General features: G+C 35.3%; 2 protein-coding genes across 12 annotated transcripts in view; one reads left to right on the forward strand and one right to left on the reverse strand.

Moving 5' to 3' along the window:
* PRPF40A (pre-mRNA processing factor 40A) overlaps nucleotides 1–18,090 on the forward strand; it is a 55,119-nt gene extending 37,029 nt beyond the window's left edge. For 7 of the 11 annotated variants that reach the window (XM_020970320.2, XM_020970324.2, XM_020970323.2 and 4 more), the window contains 13 exons: nucleotides 168–276; nucleotides 4,774–4,924; nucleotides 6,439–6,572; nucleotides 9,654–9,768; nucleotides 9,920–10,023; nucleotides 10,148–10,264; nucleotides 10,581–10,718; nucleotides 11,281–11,376; nucleotides 12,317–12,403; nucleotides 12,489–12,585; nucleotides 12,672–12,733; nucleotides 15,097–15,228; nucleotides 16,959–18,090. In XM_020970320.2, the coding sequence (XP_020825979.1) occupies nucleotides 168–276; nucleotides 4,774–4,924; nucleotides 6,439–6,572; nucleotides 9,654–9,768; nucleotides 9,920–10,023; nucleotides 10,148–10,264; nucleotides 10,581–10,718; nucleotides 11,281–11,376; nucleotides 12,317–12,403; nucleotides 12,489–12,585; nucleotides 12,672–12,733; nucleotides 15,097–15,228; nucleotides 16,959–17,051 (1,435 nt within the window). In that variant the 3' untranslated portion in view covers nucleotides 17,052–18,090. The remainder of the gene's footprint in view (nucleotides 1–167; nucleotides 277–4,773; nucleotides 4,925–6,438; nucleotides 6,573–9,653; nucleotides 9,769–9,919; nucleotides 10,024–10,147; nucleotides 10,265–10,580; nucleotides 10,719–11,280; nucleotides 11,377–12,316; nucleotides 12,404–12,488; nucleotides 12,586–12,671; nucleotides 12,734–15,096; nucleotides 15,229–16,958) is intronic. The other 4 variants (XM_020970322.2, XM_078147030.1, XM_020970328.2 and 1 more) reach the window with 1 other exon arrangement.
* A 7,117-nt stretch (nucleotides 18,091–25,207) lies between these two features.
* The window catches only part of FMNL2 (formin like 2), a 378,592-nt gene continuing 376,106 nt past the window's right edge, over nucleotides 25,208–27,693 (reverse strand). The window contains 1 exon segment of the mRNA XM_020970317.2: nucleotides 25,208–27,433. Coding sequence (XP_020825976.1) covers nucleotides 27,324–27,433 — 110 coding nt within the window. The 3' untranslated portion in view covers nucleotides 25,208–27,323.

The following is a 27,693-nucleotide window of genomic DNA, read 5'->3' on the forward strand; positions in this document are numbered from 1 at the left end:
CCAAAAATTCTTAGGTCTGCAAAATCATTATTAAAGCATTAATTTAAAATAATAAACTTTAAAATATTATAACGTAACAGTAGACATGATCAAATGACAAGGCTTGGTAGCATAATTTGCACATTGAGGAATTTGCTGAAAACTAACTTTTACTTTTTGAAATGCAGAAAAGCTGAACAAATGTTTGGAGAGATGGAAGTATGGAATGCAATATCTGAGCGAGATCGTCTTGAAATTTATGAAGATGTCTTGTTCTTTCTTTCAAAAAAAGAAAAGGTGATTTTTTTTTCCTACTCATCTAGAGTTCCCTGTTTCTTTTGCAGGGTTTCAGGGTTTTCTTTTTCCAATAATACTGAGCTTTTAACTTCTTAGAAGTAAAATATCTTTGTTGGGGCGAGGGGAAGCATCCCCTACACACATACACACACACACCAGTTAGTCAAGGCTTAAGTGCCTTCTGTGTGCCAATATTGGTGATACAAATAGAAAAGGCAGCCACTTGCTACACTTGAGGAGCTTTTTTTTTTTAAATGAATTTATTATTTATTGGGGCAGCTAGGTGGCACAGTGTTTGAATATCAGAACTGGAGTCAGAAAGATTCATCTTTCAGAATTCAAATCTGGCCTCAGATACTTACTAGCTGTATGACCCTGGGGAAGTCACTTAATCTTGTTTGTCTCTATTTCCTTGCCTGTAAAGTGAGCCAGGAAAGGAAATGGTAAACCACTCCAGGATTTTTGCAAAGAAAACCCCAAATTGGGTCATGAAGACTTGGACGTGAATGAAAACAACCTGTTTCCCCAAAATATACTTTCCCCCATATTCCTCCCAGAAAGCCATCCTTTGTAAGAAAGAATTTAAAAGAGGGGCAAAAACAGTAAAACCAACCAAAAGATCAACTAAGTCTGACATTTTTATACAGCATTCTCTATATAAAATGTATACAGTTCCATGTTGATAGTTCCCAACTTTCAGAAAAGACAGGGGGCGTTGCTTTTTCATATCTTTTCTTAGGTCAGTCTAGGTAATCATTAATTTCATAGCATTAAGTTTTAATTTTGTCACTGTTTTACTTTTTTACATAGTCGTGTATATCTCATTTTCATATCAGTTCATAAAAGTGTTGCCTTGCTACTTTGTAGTCATCATATGCATCATTCCTTACAGGGTGGTAATATTACATCCCAATCATGTAGCATAACTTTTTTATTCCCCAGTCAGTTGACATCTACTTTTTTCCCCCGATTCTTAACTACAACAAATTGCTGCTATAAAAATTTTGGTATATGTCATTGACTTCCTGGGAGCGTACACTTAATAGTAAGATCTTGGGTCAAAGGGTATTTTAGTCACTTTCTTAGCGTAATTGTAAAGTGTTTTGAAAGGAAAATGAGGGAAGGGAAAAAACATTTATATATTAACTGTTTGTGCCAGGCACTGTGCTAATAAACATTTCATAAATATTAACATATTTCATCCTCACAACAACCTTCTGAGTTGCTGTTATTACCCCCATTTTACAGATAAGGAAACTGAGGCAAACATTTTTAACGACTTGCCCAAGGCTCGTTAAGTATCTGAGGCTGGCTTTTAACCCAGATTTTCCTGGCTCCTCAGTGCCACCTCACTAGTTTTCTGGATGAGAATACCTATTTCTCAGTAACACATGAGACCTGTGTGGTAGAACACAGAAATTATTTTAGCATTTCTGCCTTTTTATACATACTAAAATGTTCATAATACTTTTTGTATTAGCAAAGAACTTAAAAACAAAGTAGATGCTAGTCAACTCAGGAATAGCTAAACAAGTTGTCCTACATAAATGTAAACCAAACATGAAAGTTTAAATCTTGAAAATTACAAGGAAAAAAAACTAGTGATATTCAAATGAAACTGATTCTTTTTTTAAAAAAAGCTAACAAAAATTGACAAACTTCTCTTTCTTATTTGGATGCTTTTTTGGTGTTTTTTTTTAAATTTTATTAATTTATTTTGATTTATCAGCAATCACTTCCATATGCTTTTGAGTTGAAAATTTTCTCCCCCTTCCTCCTGCCCACCCTGCCCAATTTGGCTCACAATCTGATATAGGCTTTACATTTACATACCCATTAAACATATTTTCACATTAGTGTAGTTGTAAGTAAAAACTAAAACCAATAGGAGGAACCATCAGAAAGATGAAACAAAACTCAACAGAAGGTAAAAATAAGTGATAGCGATGCAACTTCCATAGTTCTTTCTTTGGATGTGGACAGCATTTTCCATCCCAGAGGCCTCTGGAGATATCTTAGATCCTTGTAATGCTGAGAAGGGTTCAGTTTAACAATATTAGTCATTGCATAATGTGGCTTTTATTGTGTACAAAGTCCTCTTGGTTCTGCTCACTTCACTCAGCATCAGACCATACAAGTCTTTCCCGGTTTTTCTGAAGTCAACTTGTTGGTCATTTCTTATAGCATAGTAGTATTCCATTGCATTCATATACCACAACTTGCTCAGCCATTCCCCAATTGATGGGCATCCTCTCAATTTCCAATTCTTTGCCACCACAGAAAGAGCTGCTATGAGTATTTTTGTACATGTGGGTCCTTTTCCCATTTGTTTGATCTCTTTGGGATATAGTGCTAGAAGTGCTATTGCTGGATCAAAGGGTATGCACATTTTTGTAGCCCTTTGGGCATAGTTCCAAATTGTTCTCCAAAATGGTTGGATCATCTCACAACTCCACCAACAATGTATTAGTGTTTCAATTTTCCCACATCTTCTCCAACATTATCATTTTCCTGTTTTGTCGTGTTGGCCAAAAATTGACAAACTTCTAACCAACCTGGTAGAAGAGGGAGCAAAATCATATTAGCAGTAAACAAATAGAAAATGAACAAAGTGAAATCAAAGCAGAAAAGGAATTTTAAAAGTCAGAACCTTCAGGGGGCAGCTAGGTGGCGCAGTGGATAGAGCATCGGCCTTGGATTCAGGAGGACCTAAGTTCAAATCCAGCCTCAGACACGTAACACTTACTAGCTGTGTGACCCTGGGCAAGTCACTTAACCCCATTACCTAGCCAAAAAATAAATAAGGAAATAAATAAATAAAATATAAATAAATAAATGAAAATTAGAACCTTCTATTCAGTGTTATATACTGCTAAAACTCAGAACTTTTGGAAAAGAATTATCAGCAAAATACTAATTGTAATCAAATTTCAGGAAAGAAAATAATGTTAAAGGTGCTATGGGGGAGGAAGAATATGTTCCTATTTATAGAATTCTCCCAGACTTTTTAAAGAAAAATTAGTACCCGTATTACTAAATTGATTCTCAAAAATCGAGAAAGAAAAAACGCTCACCAAAGTTATTTAGTGAGATACATACTGGAGCCAAGGAAGGGTAAACCAAAGAGAAAGAGACCAGTATTTGTTCCAGGGATGCAAGTATAGTTCAGTACTATGAAAACACTCAGCAGTTAAAATAAAAAAAAAAAAACAAGCAATACAGTCATCATCATATCATAGAGTAAAAGCTTTATTTTAATATTACCAATTGTCATGCTGGGCTGTCGGTATTTGAGGATATGGAAATAATTTTTACTCAGAATACTTTGTATTAAAATTTTTGCTTGTTTATACATCAGTAAAAAAACATGTAGTCTGCAGTATTTGGAAGGAATAATGGAGTCATGAAGGACTTAATGGTTTGTTATCAAGTTGAACAGTCTGACAGTTAGGAGCATCTGAGTTTTTAAAAAGATTCTTTGTGGTAGATTTTTCAGTTTGTTACAAGGGAAGGTTCATTGACAAGGGATGGGTCAGTACAGCAATGATGGTGAAAAGCAAAATGTAGCACTGAAGCTTATAAAAATAAAATTGTTCTTTGTATCTTACTTGGTATGGGCCTTTTGCACATAAATAACTATTTTTTAGGTAACTGAAAAGAGACTAGTTTTTGAAACTTGTAAATACATAGTTCTTTTTGTAGACCGTTCCACAGGTTGAAAACATAACCTCTTGAGTAGAAAATACCTAACCAAAAGTTGTTAGATGTTTTCTTTGAGGATGGTTTGTAAATAGTTCACTCTTTAATTTTGATAAATTGGCAAGTAAGGAACAACTTACAAGCTTTCATGAAAATGTAAGGGGTTGCATAGTCCAAGAAACTTGACTTTGGACTGCAGTTTTAAGATAGTAATATAGTCATTGTCACGAATGAGGATACAGATTGAATAGCCCAAATAAGACAAAGTGATGAACTGAATTAATGATGCTTAGAGGATTACCTGAAGAATCTGTAGAACAAGTTAACTTGAGTCTGAACTAGCTAAATAGTTATTGCCTACAGTGATGATAATATAAAAATATTAGCTAACATTTAGATAGGGCCTTGAGGTTTGGAAAGCATGAACTCATTTAATTCTCATAATTCTGTGAGGTAAGTGCTTTTAATATCTCCATTGTGTAGATGACTAAACTCAAGCATACGGTGGTTAAGTAAGTTGCCTAGGGTCACAATAGCTATTAAATAGTCTTAGGCTGGTTTGAACTCTTGTCATCCTAACTCCAGGTCCAGTACTCTATTGAAGATTTATGTAAGGAGATAAAGTGTAACTCTTACCCTGATTGTGCATACTCCAAATTTCCAAAAAACCCAAAACAAAAACAGTTTTTCATTCAGTTGGCTAATTAAATTACATATATTTGAACATAAAAGTAGCAATGACTCTTTGACCTCCATATATCATGTTTCTGCTAATGTGTTTTGATATTGTTGTTGCAGGAACAAGCAAAGCAGTTGCGAAAGAGAAATTGGGAGGCCTTAAAAAATATACTTGACAACATGGCTAATGTTACCTACTCCACTACTTGGTCTGAAGCCCAGCAATATCTGATGGATAACCCTACCTTTGCAGAAGATGAGGAGCTACAGAGTAAGGATAATCAAGAATTTTTTTTGTAAAAACCCAGCAGTTTTAAAAAGAGAATTTTCTAGAAATAAGTGAATTATTTTCACTCGGCATGAGAGATTTGTAATTTTAACACCTTATAACATACAGTGGCACACAAATTAGCTGGGGCAAAGTAGAATATTTAAATTTATTGATTTATACAGTAAACCTTACAACTTTTTATATCTTTGAAAAAACTTAATATGTAATATGTTCTTTTGCTGCAGTTGCATGATTTGTGAGTTTTACTTCACTAGATTTTGTCACATCCTTAATTCATCACGAAACCTTATTTTCAGCATCTTGAATATTAACTATTCCTTTGACAAACAGTCCATTTTTCCAAGTCTAACCTGTGTGGTCATAGGTTTTAATCAGGCAAGTTTCCAAGGCATTGAAACCTATCTTTTCTTAGATATGTGTCTTGCTTGACCTGATGTATGATACAAGGTTATCCTGTAATATTTCGTCTCCATTTAAAATTTTTGTGATTTGGAACTGTTCTGCTTCTCAGCATCTGTTCATTGTTTCCTCTGGACAAAAGTTCCAAACTCACTGAAAATTAATTTTTTTCCCAAAAAAGTTTTTTGGGGGATATTTTACAGTGTGATATGATGCCCATCATCAGTTTCTTTGCATTATCTTACCCAATGATAAATTTTTTTTTTATTCATACCAACAGTGTCTGTTTTTACTGGTCTTATAGCTGTGCTTTTAACTTTAAGAAGCCTATACTGCTGTGTTTTAGAGGACTCAGTAACAACCTTTCCAGTAGATAGATCCCTCTGAGAGTGTTTGGTATTTTTTTCTGAGTCATCCAGCCGTATTGTAATGCAGTAGCCATGTGTGGCAATAGCCAGACATATTTCTCCACACCAACAGCTCTGCAATATCACCTAGAAGTCAGTAAGGGTGCTCATTAGAGCATAATTAACATATTTCCTTAAAGTACTACCCAGTTTTAAAAACACAATAAAAGACAGCATTGAAACATGTCTGCATGGTACAAAATCCAGCACTCAGATGACAGAAGTAACTAAAGATGGGGAACCCAATTCAAACCAGGTTCATTTCATCAGTGCCAGCCTTGTGTTAGTAGAAGCATTCATATATGACCATTGCTATCGTAAATGAAACCATTTCAGAGTAGTTGTTTATCAGGAAGTAATTTGGCCAGCACTATAATTTGTCCATTTCTAGAAAATGTGTTAATTGTTCCTAAAATGGAAGCTTCCCAAGAGAGAAGCCCTGAAATTGACTAAAATACACCTTGTTAGTTGTAGGTGAATTTCATTGATAATTCACATTTATTACCCCACAATTTTGATCTCCATAACCTTGTTTTATTTTTTCCTTTGTCAGACATGTTAGGTTTATTTTTTAAAAGAAAGTCCTTATTGTATAGCATATTATTAACAAACTAATTTTATTGACAGGAAATTAATCTTACTTTCCTTACTCAAGTAGATATTTTTAAAGCATTTTTCCCCCTTTAGACATGGACAAAGAAGATGCATTGATATGCTTTGAAGAACATATCCGGGCTTTAGAAAAAGAAGAGGAAGAAGAAAAACAGAAGAGTTTGTTACGAGAAAGGAGGCGGCAGCGTAAAAATAGAGAATCTTTTCAGGTTAGTATTTCACTTTCCCCATGCTATGGAGATGACTCTAACATCTTGATAGCTGTATCAGTAAGATGAAAGCTTTGGCAGGTTCTTTATACTGAAAAGCCTTCAGATATTTCCTCAACAGCAGGCTCTCTGCTTTCTGAGATCCAGTCTAGCTAGAACAGAAAATGCATTTTCTGTTAGCTGCACTTCTATGGGTTTTGCCCTTTTTAAAAGTTCATAAGATAATTAAATGTAAAATAACCTTCATTACTCTGGAGGGCATGCCATTTACTTCTGTAGTGACTGAGAGAAAAGCAGATAGAAGGTATTAAAGAGCAGATGGTTTTTTAAGCCATTTATTAAAACCTAGTTAATATATTCTAAATGTAAAGTTCTTATTTAGTAACCAATGAGGTTACATAGTTTTTGGAAGAATTTAATCATATTCATCTTTATGTTCTTACTTTAAATGAAACCAGAATGCAGGAGGAAGTAGTCTAGTCTAGTCCAACCCCTGATTTTAGAGATGGACAAAATAAGGCCAGAAAATTTAAGTGAATTACCCAAAGTCACATACATAGATATTAAGGAGCTGAGCCAAGATCTGAACCCAGGTCTTCTGACTCCAAAACCAAGCACTTCACTTCCTCCTTATTACCACACATGAAATAGTGGCTCAAAGGTTGTTGTTATCTCATGGAAAGGAACTGAGAATATCAACTGCTGGTACCTAGTCTTTTTACCATTTCTGTATAATCTTTTAGAGTAATGTATATATGTATTGAGGGCAAACCTTGATGAAACTATCAAAAGGGAACAGATCGGCATTTGAAAGTGATATTCTATAGGAGACCCTGTTTTTATGGTCACACAGTTAAAAGTACAGAGAATATATAAGATCCCACTTGTGATCTCTGGTAATTGCATTCACTGATGTGTGCAGCCTGACTTAGAGTAATGCAACCACTTCACATGAACATTTAATCTTTCTTATCCGTGCTAATTGGCACCTGGTAGTATAAAAGTCTGTGACTATAGCAAAACTGATCTTTTGATTAATGTCAAGCAGTAATAAAATAGGAAGACATGATTGTCAAAACTCTTGTCATCTCCACAATAAAATGCATAATCTTGATGGAAGAGGAGTTCCTAAGGAAGATGAGGTCTTTTGGACATTCCATTTTTGCAGTTGACACCGTGCTGATTGCATCATTCTTTAGAATATTTCCGAGCCTTCAAAATGTAGTACATAATTGTTCAAGAGTCTCTACCTAGGTGAGGGATGCCTGTTGTCTAGATTTGTTATGTAGTTGAATGGCATACCTATAAAACTGGTCTGTCAGTACATATATTTTTGGAAAGACAGTACAAATGAAAAGAGAACATAAGCTTAGAAATAAATAGAAAAGATTGGATTGCCTGTGAGTTGTTGTGCACTTCATTTTGTGACCCAAAGCTTTTCCAGGAGGGGGGGTGTGCCACAACTCAAACTTTGGTGGCACTTCTCGTCAAGGCAAACCCCTTTACATGCACATATGATCACATTTTTGTCCCATATTCTCCAACAAAATATTTTCTCTATCATCTGTATTCTATATTTTCTCTCTTTCTGCTGGCTTCTTCCCTACTACTTATAAATAAGTCCATGTCTCTCTCACGCTCAATAAAACTTTCACTTCATCTCCACTAAGTCATCTTATGTATCTCTCCTTCTCTTCATAGTTATTTGAAAAATTCTTATAGTCAGTGTCTCCACTTTTTCTCCTCTTAACTCTATAGTTTGCTTCTAATCTCATTCATTTGCAATTAATCTTTCCAAATTACTAATGATCTCTTAATTGCCAAATCCAACGGTTTTTTCTCAGTCCTTGTCCTTGTTTTCTCTGTATCGTTTGACACTGATGCTCCCTTTTTTCTGGGCTTTTTTAAATTTTATACCTTTCTATCCTGGTGATCCTACCTAGCTGACTGCTCCTTCTGAGTCTTTCTTGCTCTGTCTTTTAGGTCATGCTCACTAATCTGAGGTGTTCTCACAGGTTCTGTCTTGGGCCTTTTCCTTTTCTCCTGTACTGTTGGTGAGCTCATCAGCTCCCATAAATTCAGTTATTATTTCTCAGATCTACTCATCTAATCTTAATTTCTTTCTTGACCTTCAGTCTTAAATCTTCAACTCTTTTTACACATCTTGAACTAGATGTCCCATAGATATTTTAAATTCAACATGTCCAAAATTAAACTCATTAAACGTTGCACTAACCTCTAACTTCTTCCTTTCCTATTATTATCTGTGGTAAGAGTCACTGGAATGAAGGGATGGCCTTTGTATGGGAATGGTTTTTTGGTTTTGTTTTTGAAAACAATAAAATGTAAGCACCAAATGTAAGCAGGACTTCTAGTGTAGGGCACTACCATCCTCACAGTCATGTAGGCTTATAACCTTGGTGGTATCCTCAACTTTTCACCACTCTCGCACATTCCCAACCCCCTTCATATCTATTTTATTGACAAATCCTGTCAATTCTCCCTCACACATCTGATTTTTTTGCTTTTCTTTGTATTCCCAGCACAGTGCTTGGCACATAGTGTATTCTTGATAAATGTTTGTTGATTTGACTTGGAGATACATGACTAAGTCATAGAATACCGTAATCTGTAAAGAATTCAAGGTGCAGGTCATCTAGAGGGACATGGAGAGGTAAATAGTGTGAGAAAGTGGGTAGCAGTGTCAGTATTAGCAATATTTAGGTACCAAAGAGAAATGACATACAAGTTTCCTGTAGAGAGATGTGTAACTGGAAACAGTTATTGAGGTTGTGAGCTATAATTGAGTCCTTACTGAACAGCTATCATGTGCAAAGGTCTGGTTAGTACAGGAATTTTGAAAGTGTTTCATATTAGCAAGTTCTTAAATAGTAGAATTGTCTATGGTATCTCTTTGATTGGAAGTATTTTTAAAAATGGGAACTTAGCTATTTAATACAACTTTGATATAAGTAGCCTGGGATGAGTATTTGTAGGGTTTTCTTGAGCACAATTTAAAATAATGTGTAATTTTTATGTTTATGTAGTTGATTATTTTTATCTAAATATGAATATTTTCAGATATTTTTAGATGAATTGCATGAACACGGACAGTTGCATTCTATGTCATCTTGGATGGAGTTATATCCAACAATTAGTTCTGATATTAGATTTACCAACATGCTTGGTCAGCCTGGTAAGGTTATTTTCCTTCCTAACTTATAATTTGATTGTATGTGGAATGGACAGAAGTGGGGGGAGGTCATTTTGGGTGGGAGATATTTTTTTTTCTAAATGAAAAAAGTAATTGCAGCTCTTTGGTTAGAGCTAGCTTTTGACTTCTCTAGTTTTTTCATTAGGATCAACTGCACTTGATCTTTTCAAGTTTTATGTTGAGGATCTAAAAGCACGTTATCATGATGAAAAGAAGATAATAAAAGACATCCTAAAGGTAAAGAGATGAGATGTGTTTCATTGAATGGCTTAACAATGGTAAACAGCTAACTGTGTATTTAAGGACTCTCTGAATTTGGATTTTATGTATTTCTCATATAAATGAGATATTTGTTTTATAGGATAAAGGATTTCTGGTTGAAGTAAATACTACCTTTGAAGATTTTGTTGCAGTAATCAGTTCAACTAAAAGATCAACAACATTAGATGCTGGAAACATCAAATTGGCTTTTAATAGTGTAAGTTAGTGTCTTACCTTACAGAACTTTGTACTAATAAAGTTAATATTTATGAAAATAAGTTCAGTGAAGTAATGGTTAGTTTTAATGTTATAAGTAAGGGACATCAGGTGGGATGACAGTTGTATTTTGCAAGGTAGAGAAATTAAAGCCCCCTTGGAATGTCATATATCAACTAATGTTAAAACTATATCAGTTAAAATTAGTGTGATACTGTTTTGTTGTAATAGAATTCAGAATGTGTCAAAAATAATACGAATTTAAAACTATTTATTTGCTACTGTATCTACTGCTAAGATAGAAATCTTTTCTTTAGTTGTTAGAAAAGGCAGAAGCCCGTGAACGGGAAAGAGAAAAGGAAGAAGCTCGTAAGATGAAACGAAAAGAGTCTGCATTCAAGAGTATGTTGAAACAGGCTGCTCCTCCGATAGAATTGGATGCAGTCTGGGAAGATGTATGTATTTATGCTCTCTAGTATTTGTTACAATTCACTGTAGATATTTCATTAGTAACGTTACCATATATTGCAAAACCATAGATCGTAGATGTAAAATGGTGCTTCAAGGGCTAATCTCATTTTTCACATAAGGATACTGAGGCCTATAAAGATCATAGGATCATACATTAAAAGCTTAGAACGATCTCTTTCCGAAGTCAAATAGGTAGTGAGTGGCAGAGCCAGTGTTTGAATGTAGGTCCTCTGGCTCCCAGGTGCAGTGTTATCTATACTGTTTTCTGCTGCCAAAATATTCCTAATTCATTTTACTTTACTATTCTTTGTCTAATTGTGTAGTTTAAATAGAAGTTGAAGGTAGTTGGCTTAATGTGAGGAAAAAAAGTATGGATTACTCATACTTTTAATATCGCTTATTTTACCTTAGGCTTTTGGGGAATTACTGGGACTGTCTTTTTTGAAGCATAAACATGGAAGTTGTAGCATGCTTTGCCTCATTTTTTATTTTGAAAATTATGCATTCATTTATGTTTATTAGTATCATTGTGGACTTTTCATATAGATTCGAGAAAGATTTGTAAAGGAACCAGCATTTGAAGACATTACTCTAGAGTCTGAAAGAAAAAGGATATTTAAGGATTTCATGCATGTGCTTGAGGTAATTTTAATCTAATTATAGTAACTGTCTTTTATACCATTGTTTATATGTTTGCAGCACAGAAGGGTTTTGTTTTAGGTTTACTTTATGTATCTTGTAATTTTAAACATTAAATCCATAGTTCAGTCCAAAAATTTAAGGTTTTAGCACCATTTAGTTTCTTCATGTTAAATAGATAATCAATGCAAATACAGTATCCTCTCTGTTATCTGGCTTGGGAAAGGAGATATTCTGATTAACCTAGTTTAGATTTAAGTACTACTACCACCTCTTGCATAATATGTGAGGATCCTCCTTAAGTACCTTTTCCTTGTAGAACACCTTATCATTATTATTAGTCTTAATTAGTCTTTTTTTTAAAAAATTCAACCACAAAATTTCAATCTGGTGGTCAGATGGCCGTGTCAACATAATTTTTAAAAAAGGCTTATACAAAGTTATGGTCATTTTTCTTTTGCTAAAAATAAACCTAGAAGGAAATTAAAATCTTTCCCCAGAATGTCTTCCAGGTAGTATTTCATATGTTTATGAGAAACGATGAGTACATCAAAAAAAATTTTTGATTAGAAGTAGAAAAAAAAAAATAGAAAAGTTCTGAAAGATGAGGTAGTTGGAAAGTACTTGTTATGCCCAGCCACTTTCACATTGTACCTGGATCTCTTGGTTGTAGATGTACACGTTATAGATCACCAGGTGAGAAAGCAGTATTGGAGGGAGGTGTACAACCTTTTGGATAGTATTAAAAATTTAACTTGGAAATTGCCTTGGCTAATAATGCATATAAATGATTACTTATTAATGCCTATTTTGAGCATTTCTAGATATTTGTTTAGATATGTTCGTCTGGCCCTCTCTCATATACATCTGGTGGATCATTAGGAATGGGTGCAAAGTGCTATCTAAAACAAATCTAATTCTTTGTTTCCCCCTTAAACTGTAGCATGAATGTCAGCATCATCATTCAAAGAACAAGAAACATTCTAAAAAATCTAAAAAACATCACAGGAAACGTTCACGTTCTCGATCGGTAAGATTCTTGTTCCCAGAATGTGGCCATAAGTAGGTTTTTCTCAGAAGTATTACAAATTTGCATCTTAAATGGTTTCTCTTAGGGCTCAGATTCAGATGATGATGACAGCCATTCAAAGAAAAAGAGGCAAAGGTCAGAATCCCGGTCTGCTTCAGAACGTTCTTCTAGTGCTGAGTCTGGTGAGCTTTTCTCTTTATCTTATCAAACAGACTTGAACTTACGTTGCCTCAGAGTTTAACAATTCTTTTGTCCGTATCTTTCTTAGAGAGAAGTTACAAGAAATCAAAAAAGCATAAGAAGAAAAGCAAGAAGAGGAGACACAAATCCGTAAGTTAGCCAGTCTTTGTGTGGTGGCTCACCAGTAGTCAGTCAAGCATTTATTAAGTGCTAAGTCTTGATACAGAGAAAGTACAAAAGTGACAAGGTGTAGTGGCACAAGCCTGTAGTCCCTGCCACTGAGAAGGCTGAGGCTGGTGGATCACTTGAGTTCAGGAGTTCTCAGCTAAACTAGGGCTAAAGCCAATTAGTTGTCCACACTAAGTCTGGCACTAATGTTATGAGCCCCCAGAAAGGATAGGCTACCAGGATAACTGAAGAGAGGACAAATCAGTCCAGGTTAGAAAAATAGAATGGATTAAAGCTTACTTACTGATCAGTATTTGGATCGGGTCCATGGGTATTGGCTTCATTTCCAGACTAGGCAAAATACAGATCTGTTCTCAAGAAAAACAATTGTCTTTCCCTCATGGAGTGAACATTCAAGCATGGGCTTAGGGTAAGATGGGGTAAGATGTAAAATATGTACATATTACAGATATATGCAAGATACATACAGAGTAGATAATAAGGATACAAGTTAACTTTAAAGGGGAAGGTACTAACTATTGGGGGTCAACTAAGTTTTTGAAAAAGCCAGGAAATCTAAGAGGCAGGGCTGACAAGGTAAAACATTGGAGAATGGCCATTTCAAAGGCACGGAGATGGAGTTTCTTATGTGAGAAATTACGAGGCAGCAATAACAAGGTCTTATCTTATAGTCTATAGTAGTAAGTCATTGCCTCATTGCTGCAAGAATCTCTGCTTCCCCTTCCCCCCACCCCCTTCAAAAAAATCTTTTCCATTAAGTACTATACTATTTGATGATGATCTTTCTGGTTCACTGTATTCTAGCACACAAAGCTCAGTTACAAAACTAAATTTTACTGCACTGTGTGGAATTTTGGGGCCCCACACTGTACAGTTGGAAATAATATCCCACTGGCACAGCTTTATAATATTTAACAACTAATGTCTTTTAGGTGTTCCCTGTTAGCCCTTTTAAACCCACCTCACCACATTTTTAGTCCAGGATAACTTTCATTCTAGGTTCTGACCTGTGTATTCCTTTCCTGTCTTTTGGGTTTTAGCCCCTCCACTTTGCATTAGCCATTTTCCATGTTCTTTGATTTTTTTCTCTCTATGGTCCCTTTACATCTGTCCCTCAGACAACCGTAGCTTAGTTCACAGAGCCATAGGTTGGGAGATGGAAGTGATTAGAGAGTATCGACTCCAACCACCTTTGTTTTGCCAATAAAATAAGTTCTGATTGGTAGTGTCAGAGTCAGGAACTGAACTCAGGCCTTCCAAATTCAGTGTTCTTTCCACTACATGAATCCCTTTTACACTGTATTTATGGATTCCTGATATAAACCCATAATAGCTCCCTTTAATTCATTTTCACTTTTTGGGTAGGTAAAACAATCTGTCATGCATTCCTGTGCCTAACATGTGAGAAAGATTTACCTAACTGCTAAAGGCCCAACTAACATTTTATTATGAGAGATGAAGAATATGACATGGTTATATGTTACAATCTAAAGCAGAGTTTTAGGTAGCCACTTTTATAAGGTTTTATTGACAATGTTTTGTTTATATCATTATTTCCCTAGTATATCTTTCCCCGGCTGAGAGGGCATCCATGAGAATAAAAATAAAAAGAGGGTGAAAAAAAATAGTTTAATGAAATAAATCAGTACATCAGTTAAATCTGACCATAAATGCAATAGTCTATGCTCATAATTCTCCTCCTGCAAAGGGAAGGGATTGCTTTCTTATAACTTTTCTTCAGGTTCAAGCTTGATTATTGCAAGTACTTAGCACTTATTTTTTAGTTTTTTGTTTTTCCTATTATTTCTTGGTTTATTCTGTACCTTATAAATTCATCATTTCTTATCCTGAGGTAGTTTATTACATTGACGTATTATAGTTTCTTTTAGCCATCTCTCAATTAATGGTCATTTATTTTGTTACCAGTTATTTGAAACTATAAATAATGTTATATATATTTAACCTTTATTTTACCTCCTTGGGGTATACACCTGATAGTCTATCAAGTCAAAGACTATGGACGTTTTTGTCACTTCCTTGGCATAATTCCACATTGTTTTCCAGAGTAATTCAATCATTTCTCATCTCCACCAGTGGTGCTTTTTAGCGTGCCTGTCTCTCTACATCCAGAGAACCATTTCTTAGTGATATTGTAATGCCATGTTCCTGCCGTGAGCCTCCTGCAACACGACAAATATCTCCTTATTACTGTATCTAAGAGAACACTAAACTGCTAATTTGTACAAGATGTATTTTAAATGTTATCCCAATGAATAGTTTTTAAATAGTGATGTGCTTTATTAGTAATTATATGACTTTTGTAGGATTCTCCAGAGTCTGATGCTGAACGAGAAAAGGATAAAAAAGAAAAAGAACGAGAAAATGAAAAAGATAGAACTAGGCAGAGATCAGAATCAAAACACAAATCACCTAAAAAGAAGACTGGAAAGGATTCTGTAAGTGTTTTTTAATGTTGTCTCAAGTGTATGTTTTCTCTTTACACAAAATTTTTATATACTTAACTAATGTTTAGAGGCTAACCTTAGGCCAAGTATAACATCCTTAAGAAAAACCAAAGTCTCAGCTAATCAAGTGTCTCCTAAAAAGGTTTTTCCATTATATGTAAACATAATGTTAGAATATTTGTAGGATTTATGAAGAAAATCTGTAGCACTGCAGGACTTATTTCGTTGAAGAATGAGGTACAATATTATGATTACAAAATCATTCTTCAGAGCAAAAGACTGCTGTTCTTACCTGTAAAATTAAGTAGTGACTTGAATTCTAGAGTGTTTCCTCTTTTGTGTCTTGGATGAGGGGAGGATAAGATTCGGGAAAGAGAAGTAGAATGAGAGACATTCACTTAGAGCCAGGTAAATAGTCTCATAAATTGAGATCTCTCTCAAAGGAAAGGACAATGGAGCATCTTATATATAATCCAACCTATTTTTAAAAATCAATAGTTTTGGGGTTTTTTTTTTCCAGAAATTTCCAGTGTAGTTACTCTCCCTTTAAAAGCCCTCAGGTGATCTGGGGGGGGACACGGTGGCAACTAGGTAGCTCAGTGGCTAGAGCACTGACGCTGGAGTCAGGAGGACCTGAGTTCAAGTTTGGCTTCAGACACACAACACTCACTAGCTTTGTGACTCTGGGCAAGTCACTTAACCCCAATTAGCTCACCAAAATAAATAAAGGTTTACGGTAAGGAAAGAAAATTGATGAAACCTACAAAGAGCCAGAAGCTATTTCTAAAAGACAGCAGGTGGAAGTCCCACCACAAACAACTTTAGAACTGCTTTCAGGTACCATGTGGAAGGTTACACAAAGTGATAATCCACCCATCTGGCAAGGAACCAGGTTTATGTCAGGTTCTAAGACAAAGTCCTGATGTCTTTAGGGGTTTTCTCTAGAGTTTTTCTTTGTATTTAAGGAACAAAGTGGGATGGGAAGTTAAGCTATGAAATTTGCTTTTGTGTAAAGGATGTAAAACCCTTCTAAGCATTCTGATTACACTAAACATGGGGCTTATCTTATTTCTGGAGAAATAACATCTTACTTAGAACTTTAATCTAGATGAAAAGCAAAATGAACTTTATGGTATGCTTCCAAAAACAGGAAAGATAAATACGCCGCATACATACATATGAAAATGAATATTCAATAAATAATGATAGTGTAATTCATGCTTATTCTGTGTGTGTGTCCTCTGATTAAGTCAAGTAGAACCTCTCTGGACCTTAGTTTTATGAAAGGTGAATGAGTTTGATTAGATAGCCTTTTAGCTCTAGATTTCTGATCCTATAGTGTAAAAGTCTTACCTAATAAATTAGGTTTTTGCATCATACTTTCGGTTTACTCATGGTAAAATCCATTGAGTGGTTAGACTACTCAGTTTATTTGAATATGGAACACAAGTGTTGTATAACTTGAGTGCACACATGATTTTAATGAATTGTGTATATTTTCCTGTTTTTTTCTCTGAAACAACAAAGAAAGGTAAGTAGGTAATATGAACTTAAAAGTTTTCTCCATCTTTATTGTGGAATAAAACTGATACTTATAATAAATTTTCTTTTCAACAAGGATTAACGGGTTTTAAAAATACCATGTTATTTTCATCTTAAGAAAAAATTTTATTTTATTTCAAGATTTTAAAAAATACTGTTAATTCTTGATGTCTTTCCAGGGTAATTGGGATACTTCTGGCAGTGAACTGAGTGAAGGGGAATTAGAAAAGCGGAGAAGGACCCTCTTGGAACAACTGGATGATGATCAATAAATTAATTATACCAAATATATGTTTACAGTATAATTAAAAAAATGTCTAGTTCAGGACAGGGATTCTGATGTTTTAAATTCCATTGAAGCAACACGGGGTTTTAATTATATCACAGGAAGAAGTGCATTACATAATGTTACAGTGGAGTTGACTTTAAATCTGCAAAAGAGAAGGAAATTCAAAACTGAACATGAAAACTTTTGATTCTGTATAGAGAATCATTTTCATATCATCACTCTGAAGCCCCTTTTTAGGGTACAGCAAAATAGATTAGAGATGGTGATTTATTGATTACCACAGATGTCCTTACTTTTGTGTTCTAAAGTCAATGCCATAATGATACATTTTTGAGGTGGTTTGAAATTTGCAGAAGTTGGATTTTGAAGATATAATGAAACCTTTTTTGATGCATAGTGGTACAAAAAAAGCACCAGCAATTGATCAGAATGCTTTTTTGTGCACTTCCTAACTGGTTTAACTGATGTGAATTTTTATGGTGAACTAAAAAAATAGGTGTTTTTTGATGGAAACCCTTAACTATATAGTAGTGCTAATTAATGGGCACTGCTGTATTATAGCCACCATTGTTAATTTTAAGAGCATCTGGATGAATAAAACAGAAGGCTATTGTGAGGGCATTATTTGAACATCTATTTTGAGGCGATGTTTAAAAAAAGAAATTAACATCAAATCAGATTGTAAATTAATTTAAATATGTTGCCTTAAGGACCTACTAAAGAATGTGCCACCAAATTTTAAGTGACAGTTGCAATATCCTTGTCTAAAAAAAAAAATCAATGTCGACTTAAACATTTTCTTTAACAAAAGTTGTCTTGATTTAAAAAGAAACCAGATCTCTTTCCGTCTCTCTCTCTCTCTCTCTCTTTTTTTTTAATATCCTCTGTCCAGTTTTTCATTGAGGAGAACTTTTCCCTACTCAGTGAGAAGTATTGACTTCTGTGGTACACATTCTAAAGCATTTCTGATTTGAATATTTTTGTACATTTTTATCGATTATTAAACCTTCTCTTCTAGCGTGTACTAGTATTTATTTCTACTTGAAATACGCTGTACAGCTCTAACAGAAATATGGATATTTTATGATTCAGTTAAGCAACAATGTGGTGTATTTACTCTAAGCCCGTCGAAGTTTCACTTAATAATTCATCTTCCTTTCCCATGTAGATTACTTCTCTTTTCTAATTATACTTATAAGAGTACTTATAAATAAATCAGTGCATATGAGGCCCCTTTATTTGTGCTTCAAACTAAAATGTTCATACACAATATTTTTGTGAGAGGTTGGTTTAAGTGAAGCTAGAGGCATCATTTCATGCTTGCTTCTAGAGGTTGGTTATTTGTCACTTGAAAGATAAAACTGGCTATAGGATTTTTTTTGTTATCAAGGAGCACTTCTTATCTGAGAGATTTTTTCACATTAAATAAAGCATACCCCACATCTGGTGTTAATATTAAGACTATTAGGTACCCATCAGTCACTTATTTTGTTCATTAATTTTGGTCATTTCGCAGACCCTTATTTTGAGTTTCAATGGTAGCAAAAATTAGGAGACGATTTTACCCACCAAGTTCACCATCTTAAAAAGTTGAAAGTGGTTAGTGGTAACCAGGGAAATGTTTCTGTGACATCAGTTGCAATGTTATCCTACAGCAAAGCCATGAAAAGCTTTGTGACTTCTCCCAACCTTTCTCCTTTACAAATAAGTCACTTTTTCTGCACTGCATTGAGATGATACTTGGCTCTGCAGAAGGTATGAGAATCAAACTGTATATGTATGAGAAAATGTGAAGCAATCAAATTGAGTTGGCTTACAGTTTTACTCTACTGTTGTATTTAGAACCAAAAAGAATTGTAAAAGCTTTGGCGGCAGGGGCTTATTTTTACTTTAGTTTACCTTCAGAGAAACTCCATTTGTGTTTATGGTATAAATATATATAAATATATATATATAGTTAATAGTACTAATCATGTCAAATGCTTATTTGACATGAAAGTAGAAGTGGGAAATCTTTAAGATAAGCTTATGATTTTGACAAAGGTAGCAGTGTTTCACAAGGTAATTTAGAGTTTATGTAAAACATTTTGCTTTTATAATTTCCATGAATGAGGAAGATTTTTTTTAAAGTAAATATTACTTTAAAAGTTTTGTCTTTATTTTTCCATTAAAAATAAAAAGCTGTATATATGTGTTTTAGCATGTTCTTATGTATCTTTCTGAATTTCTCAAGGATATTTTGCATCAACCTAACCCATTAAATCCCTGCTAGACAATCTGTATGGAATTTTCTAAAATGGGAACTGTTAAGTACCCCCAGTTTCTCTTTCTAGAGCTTATATCAGTCGTGGAAATTATCTAAGGCTTAAAAATAATAGTTGTATGTAATTAAAATTAACATTCTAATTGAAAATACCCCACTGCATCCAGCAACAAAAACACTGGAGCCTCACTATTTCTTTACATAGCACTGAGGTTGTAATGACCAGAAATTATATAAGGCCCTGAGTAGACTCTAACTAGTCCTAAGAATAGTTAGAGAAGCCAAAATTCACTTAAGCCAGTTTTTGACCAATATGCTTAAACAGTGAAATTATGAATGTGGGAATTAAAGCCCTTTGATTTACCTTTGTAATCTTGCCTTTATGGGAATCTTGAATATTGATTCAGTGGTTTAAATTTAATGTAGATTATTTGTTTATTTGATCTACCTCTCCACTACAAAGAGTTAGCATTAATTTGTCTTCAAAACCACTAGTACATTTTATATTAGTTACTGACGTAAATATTGAAGCATTTTTTGTGACCCTCCCCTCTTGTCATTAAATTCAGTTTATTTATAAGAAAACTGAATAAGTTTGAGAAGTGTAAGTTATATCATCTGGAAGCATAGTAAGACAATATTGCCATAGAAGTAATCTGTTTAAGAAACACTTCATCTAAATTTATTTTATATGATTTAATAAACTCCTTAAAATTCTTAAATAAGCGTGCCAGCAACTGAGGTTTGTAAAAGCTCTTGACAGCATTGCATTATTATTTCTTAAAACAGCTGCAGATATGTGATCCTCTGCTCAGAATTTCTTAGCATTGAATAAAAAGACAGTACCCTTTAATTAAACTGATTTAACAGGGTGTTCCCTCTGAAAAGGATGCTCTGCCACTATTTAGTTGTGTGACATGCAGATCACTTTCTTCAGGCCTCAGGTTCCTCAACTATAAAAGGGGGGTGGGGGGAAACTGAACTTCTAATATTTTTAAAAGTTCCTTCCAGCTATTAAGATTCTGTGAGTTCTCAGTGCTGGCTAGGTAATTTTATAACAATAGGAAAAGGGAAAAGTCTCTTCACATAGTGATTGAGTCTTGACTATTTTTAATGAACTTGATAAGAAAATACTTTTCTTAATCAAATAATGGAGGGAGGACTAAGTTTTGAATTATTTTAAAACAGGATTTTTAAAGTACATAATGTAAGTAAAATGAATTACGTAAGTAAACAACATTTTGCAACTAAAGCAAGGTAGGATGAAGCACATTAATTCTTCCTGGTTTCAGCTTACTGTGGAAATTTTCATTTGCCTGAATATAAATGTAATGGCATAATTTTCCCCCCACCAGGGGTGCTTCTCCAATACCAGCAATACAGAAATATTAAAGTACATTCTAATATGTGTTTATCATGTTTATCATTCACTGGAATAGGTGACATTTCACTTATTTTCTAGAAGGGAAAAATAAATCATACAAGTATGCCTTTTCTGTGTTAAGAAAGTGAATATCCATCATACCTATTAGTAATGCCTCTCATTTCAAACTATGATTAACCTAGTCTTTTTCAGTAAAACAAACTTAGTTTGATTTGAATTTATTTACTTTAGCCATTGTGTTGGTTTCAGAAAGTGAAGTAAATCTTTTTCAGTATCTTCATCTAGCTTTCCTTTTGAAGGATTTTAAAACCATTAATGCAATAAACCATATTCACAAATGTTTAAAAACTTAAAACTTTACTCATGCCCATACGCATTACTGTACTACCTGGGTTAGGAGTGTTGGCTTAAGATTATAGAGGTACACTTGAGGGAGATGGTCTGCTTGCTGTACCCTCTTTTCTAGACTGTTAAAGTCAGTTAATGAGAATAATTGTTTAGCTCCTGCTACCTTGTATTTAGGTAAAGAAGATAGGAATGGGTTTGAAACTTCATAAACTTGGCTTGGAATCTCTCAAAATACCTAGGTGATTTTTCTTTCATACTGCCTTCATACCATAGAAATACAGGTCAGATCATTTTCTAGGTAGATGTTCTTGCAATGGACCAGTCCAGGCAGGTCTCAAAATCCACCCAACACAGATCAAGCATCAGAACTAGTCAAAGTTAGTTTTTCCAAGACACCATTGAAGTGGAAAAAATCGGAACAAATTGGAAGTCTAAATTTCATTTGCCCAATTCACAAGGGTATTTTACAGAGTGTTTTGTTACCATCATCCTTTACCTTCATTTTTCCGCTTAATTTTTCCTGTATAGATATGGGATGTTAGGCTATCAATAGAGCCCTTTTTACATTCACAATCTTGTTTAAGAAGTGGTATTTTTGTCTTTTGTAATTTTTCATAGGACCCAGTACAGTGCTACATAAGCAATATAATTTTGATGATGAATTGACTGCCAATACCACAGCTGACCTGGTAAGGCAGAACCTGAGGTGGCTTTGTAGGGATCAGCCAAACAGCCAGAATGACTTGGGTAGTTGCCCAGAGCTACTAAACAGGACCAGATTCAATATGACCCTTTAAAAAGCATACTGAGCCATTTCCTACTGCCAGTCTCTACTTTCTGTTGTTTCCTGGGGATATGAATGTGATTGTTTAAACTTTGTTTTGCAAAACCCCACTTTAGATAGGTGGTAGTCTCACCTGATTAAATTGAGGACTTGCTCAAGAAAAGGCTGAGGTATGGGAAAGAGTGGTTTCTATTTTCTTGTGTTTGTAATTGCCAAATTTTCTGTTTATATTGTTCTGATGTAATTAATTTAAAAGCCTCATAGTTGTTAAATAAAATTAGACCTTTTGTAAATAAAATAATTTATTAGAAAAAGGTATTGCAGCTTTTACTAAATGAAGTGGATATGCGTCTTTTTCTTTTCCCTCAAAGGCCTTCATAGATAGGCCTGTGGTGTCCTATCTCTACTGGTCACTGGTTATTTTGCACCTTTCCAGTGGATTTGGTTTTTTGTTATTGAGTGCAGCTATTTTAAAACAGAATGAACAAAAAGAGGTCAACTGTGTTCCTGTAAATATTGGAACAGGATTCATGGGCCACTCCTCTTAAAGAAGAGGACACTCAGGCCTAGAGTGCTGAAATAAATGGCAGCCTGTGAGGAGCTGGGATTATTTCTCTCAATTTCATTTCTTCCACTAGGCTATGTGAAATAAGTAGTGCTTCTTTGTGGTAATAAGGGCAAAAAGCTGGCTTCAGTTGTTGGGATACTTCAAACAAGCAAGAACCAGATGCACGGCTAAACTTGACAAAAAGTAAAATTTAAGTATATTTCAGCTAGTGTTAAATGGCATTATATACAGTTGGAACTGTTCATAAATGTAAATCAAAATTTTGGTGACAGTTTAGTTGCCTCTGTAGGAATAGGTGAATTCCAGCCAAATTAACTGTGTAATCATATTTTACCACCACCATCTGTAGGAAGATTGCAGGTGCCCTCCAGTGGGGAGGGGGGGTGAGGGTGGAATTCTAATGAGAAAAAAAAAAAAACAGCCTGCTGCAGGGACAGATCAATATACACCAGTAGTGTAGGGTAAGGAGATGTCCCCAGGCAAACAATGTGTTCCTATTTGCTATGATCAAGAAAAATGGGAAATAGGAAGGCCTAGTAGTGATTAGGAGAGGATCCTGGATCCTGTGTTTTTATTTGGGTTTGGGGGGGGGGTTTAGGCAATTGGGGTTAAGTGACTTGCCCAGGGTCACACAGCTAGTAAGTGACAAGTGTTTGGTCTGAGGCTGTATTTGAACTGTCAGGTCCTGACTTCAGGGCCGGTGCTCTATCGACTGCGCCACCTAGCTGCCCCTTTGTTTTTTAAAGAAACAAACAGTGACTGTTAAATAGCATATCAGTATGCTGTAAATAGATTTGCCACTATATAGTTCAACCTCTTCACAGTATGTTTGCCTTGAAGTTTCCTCTTTGCTATTTAGCCACCTGTCTCCCTGACTATAGGCACTTTTCCCATATCCAGGATTATCTGGCTCCACACTTGCCTCTTACCCTCCCTCGCCCACACCACCACCTTTCTCTCTGATTTAGTCATACTTCCCTTATTTGGCAAAGTTCTATCTGAATTTTCCAGATGTGTTGTTTATCTAAGCAGCAAAATTGTCTATCATCTCAGACATTTTTCATGGAACAATTTTTAAATATTACATTGTAGCTTAAAAAGTATGAACCTTTTGTATTGCTCAGGCTCATCATTAGCCAAACACATTAATGTCTTCAAATCCTTTTCTTTTAAAGGCTCTTTTTCTTCTCATCCAGCAACCTCTTCCATTTTGTCACATCCCCACCCCATTCTCCCTTAACCCTTTGCCATGTGACTCTCTGTGCCCCTCTCACTGCACTACCAAAATTTCATCAAAGACCCCCTAATTGCCAGATCTAATGGTGTATTTCTACAATTCTCAATATACTGGACATTCTCCCCTTGGTTTCAGAAGCACCACACTGCTAGTCCTGTTTTTACAGAAGTACTCTTTGTGGACAGCTCATTCCCTTCCTGACATCCTAAAATGGATGTTTTGTCCTTGGTTTATTTTTCCTTAATGGTGATCTCAATCCCTCTCAAAAATTATCAGATTATCACAGGTGATATACATCCCTAATCTTTTCGTTTTTAAGCTCTATTAACTCACAACTGCCCACTCAACATGTCCACAACTGAACTCATTTACCTTTCAACTTGCCTCTCCAGCTTCCCTGTTTCTATCGATTGCACTACCATTTTCAGTCACCCAGCCTCAAAAATCAGTTACCCCCTTGCCCCTTCCCTTTCCCTCACCTCTGGCATCTAGATCCCGTCTTCCACAACCTACTGACTTTATGTACATAAGAGTACTCACATTGCCACTATCCCAATTGAGGTCCTCTTTTTCTTCCCCCCAACTATTGTGCTAGCCCAATTGGCGGAAGTCCAGTGTTCCATCTTTCCCAAAGCTGCTAAAATCATCTTTTAAATTAATGCTCAGCTTTGATCATGTCACTTGACTCCAAAAAACCAATGGCTTTTGTTTTTTTGTTTGTTGTTTTGTTTTTGTTTTGGAATAAAAATCTTCCTGAAATGCACTGCCAGGGCAGCTAGATGGTGCAGTGAATAGAGCACCAGCCCTGGATTCAGGAGGACCTGCGTTAAATCCAGCCTCAGACACATAACACTTACTAGCTGTGTGACCCTGGGCAAGTCACTTAACCCCACTGCCTAACCAAAACACAAAAAAATGCACTGCCTCTATATCTTTACCTGTCAAAATCATCTTCAAGAGTGCTACCTCCTCTATGAAACCTCTAATCTCATAGGTAAGTATGTTCTTTGCTCCTTCAGCATTCTTAGATTATTTGGTATTTCCTTTTATAGCGTAATTTGTGTTATACTTATTAAATACATTACATCTATCCTCAGTAGAATGGAAAATCCTTGAAAGCAAAGGATTCATTTTTATCTTCTTATATCCCTAGCACCAAACACAGTGCCTTACACTTAGATGATTAACTGGGACTCACTGAAGTTTATAACATGATCAACTTCCTTTCTACTTTGTAACAGTTTCTAGGACTGAACTGCTTTTTGCTCCTAAGTTTTCACATATGCACAAAACACCTCAAGACTTCTTTTGTCTTCTGTTTGAGAGAAGTAGGAAGGCAGGTGACAGATGAAAGAATAGAATCAAAATTTTTAGACACTGGGTCACAAAATATCACAAAAACCACAGTAGACGGGCAAGAAATTAGCAACATCCTATCTTAGCTATTTTCTCTGCAGCAGTTTGACATTGGAAGGGTGAGAGGACTTGGTGTCTTGATGCTAATGATAAGCACCCTGCCCCAGTATTCTGACCAATAAAAAGCAATGCATTGCTGTATAGTAGTGTAAATAGTTTATTTGCTCATATGCCATGAACAGACCAGAAAAGTAACATGAACTGCTTTATAAAACACTTCTAATATTGCTAAGAAGCAGGCCCATTACAAGAAAAACAAAACAAAACAAGAAGAACACGCCAACATTACAGTCCATTCTAACTGTGAATAATAAATACATGTGATATGGAAATTCATTTGTATGTTAGCAATGAGCTTTAGAACACTTGTGTGTTTGACTATAAGCCAATAATCTGGATTCCATTTCATAGCTAAAATCATTGCTTCTTAGGTACAGTATCCAATCAATGTCAGCAGACAGACACAATCTTGGCATGTTCTTTTGAGAGCATGTAGAATACACATGTCTGAAGATGTGCTAGAAGGTGGCAATTTGAAATGAAACTTTCTGTAAATAGGTAAGCAAAAAAATGTGACAACTTTGATCCCTCAACTGTCCTCGTTAAATATAAAAAACAAACTATAAGTTAAAATAACATTCAGATTGTATAGCACAGGCTGATGCAGTTTTTTAAACAATATTTACAATATTACCCAGAGGCTAAAGTGGGAATTAAAAGAGGTGTAAAAACCATAAAAAACGGCACCAATTTTGTAGCAAAATATCTGTACATTTAAAAACAGATTATCATATAACTACACATCATCCAAGGAAAATGAGACCTTCACCGGGGATTCACTGAAGCACAACATAAAAGAAAAGGAATTCAGTGGTTAAATACTATACAACAAATTTTACAATTAACATATTGATGAAATGCTACCAAGAAAGGTAAGCTGGAAGCAGAATTTGTCTTCCAAAATGACAATTTCAGCTTCAGTCCAGATCTTGACTTTGGACTAAATCAAGTGCCCTGCCCAAGAAGAAGCCAAGTAAAGCAATGGCTTGCCCTGTACCTGCAGAGTGAGCTTGGCTTGCCTTTCATTCTCATTTTGCATATGCCTTTCCCTCACTGCATCCAAATACGTATTTCCCAACAAATCAATCCCCAATTCCCCCTAAAATATCCCAGAGAGGGAGCATTAGACTAGCCTTTGGAATTTCTTTAGGTCCAGCAGTCAAATGCACCCCTCACCTCCATTTAAAAAAAACTAAAAACCTTAAATGCGATTGTCAAAGGAGAACTACTCAACTCAGCACTCTGCCAATGGAAGATGCAATCTGAATGCTCGTCAATGGGCTTAGGAAACTTTCTGACAAGGCACATGACTATTCACTGTGCTCAGAACTGAACCATAATGGTCCTTGGAGATCCTAATACTGATTACTGAGATGTTAATAGCTTAATGCTAATTAATAAATATACTTTGTGTTACCTATAAGCTGCCTCTCTCTGAAGAACATAGAATCATAAATGTGTCTTGCATGATATTCCCATTATTTTGTGTAGCACTGCAGTCTTACCCTTCAAATCATCCCTCATAGGGCATTGCACAGAAAAAGTCATAACGTGAAAATGAAGACTAACTGGGTGAATCTTCATGTGTTAATAAAATCACATCCTCTTTATACTTCACCAGGATTTGGCTGTGACTGGAAGGAAAAGCCTCTCTGAGAATAATAGTTTCCCTCACATAGCAACAAACCTTTTGATATACAACCTAGAGAGAATTGCTATTTGAAGCTCAAAATAAGTTCCTTATTAGACAGCACAGAGACATACGTAAATACCAAAAGGGATCCACAGCAGATCTCACCCAAATATTTGTTATTTACAACCTGTCAAGAAACCAAAGTGGGCCATAAGACAATCATTAATTTGCAGATAACAAAAAGAAGATAACATGACATTTACATTTTGGTTAAAAACACTGAATAACATATTGGTGTAAAAAGATACCCAATCAAATCAAGTCCTATTGCTTTGATTAATTTGAGCAGGTACTTTCATCTTAGGCACTTGTTAACTACAGTTGAATGGAGAGCCCATCTTTTTAATTTTATCTTTAAAATTCCTATGCAATTTTGAGGCCTCTTGGCCCTTCAGAATGTAACTCTATTCAAGGCTGCATTCAAGGGTAGCCGGAAGAGTTCCCACAGCCATGGTTATCACTGAAGTACACCCTCCACTTTACACATGCAGGCAGGTCTGGCTCACATGGTTATCTCAGCACCATTAACAGGGCGCAAATTCTGATCATCAAAGCGTCGCCGGACACTTCTCCTCACCGCATCGGCTCGTCTGTATGGCTGGTTTCTAAGATCTGTAAGAGGGAAAAAGCCAGTCAGAGGGAGGTGGTCTTCATGCTATGTGTCTAGACAAAACAAAGTCCTGCTGGCAGCCAATCAAAGCAGCTTGTGTAGAAAGATTAGACAAACAGCCTTAAGCTCATTGAGCTTAAGTGAGGCCAATGACAAAATGAACTGGTTCTAGTTTAATACTGGCAGGCTATGGGCTTTTGGGAGGTAAAAATTGTAGATTTCAGTCACTGGCTGGAAAGTCTAACTTCCATATTTTGAAATG

This window comes from Phascolarctos cinereus, unplaced genomic scaffold (genome assembly GCF_003287225.1).
Source record: "Phascolarctos cinereus isolate Bilbo 61053 unplaced genomic scaffold, phaCin_HiC Scaffold_726;HRSCAF=1367, whole genome shotgun sequence".
NCBI lineage: Eukaryota > Metazoa > Chordata > Mammalia > Diprotodontia > Phascolarctidae > Phascolarctos > Phascolarctos cinereus.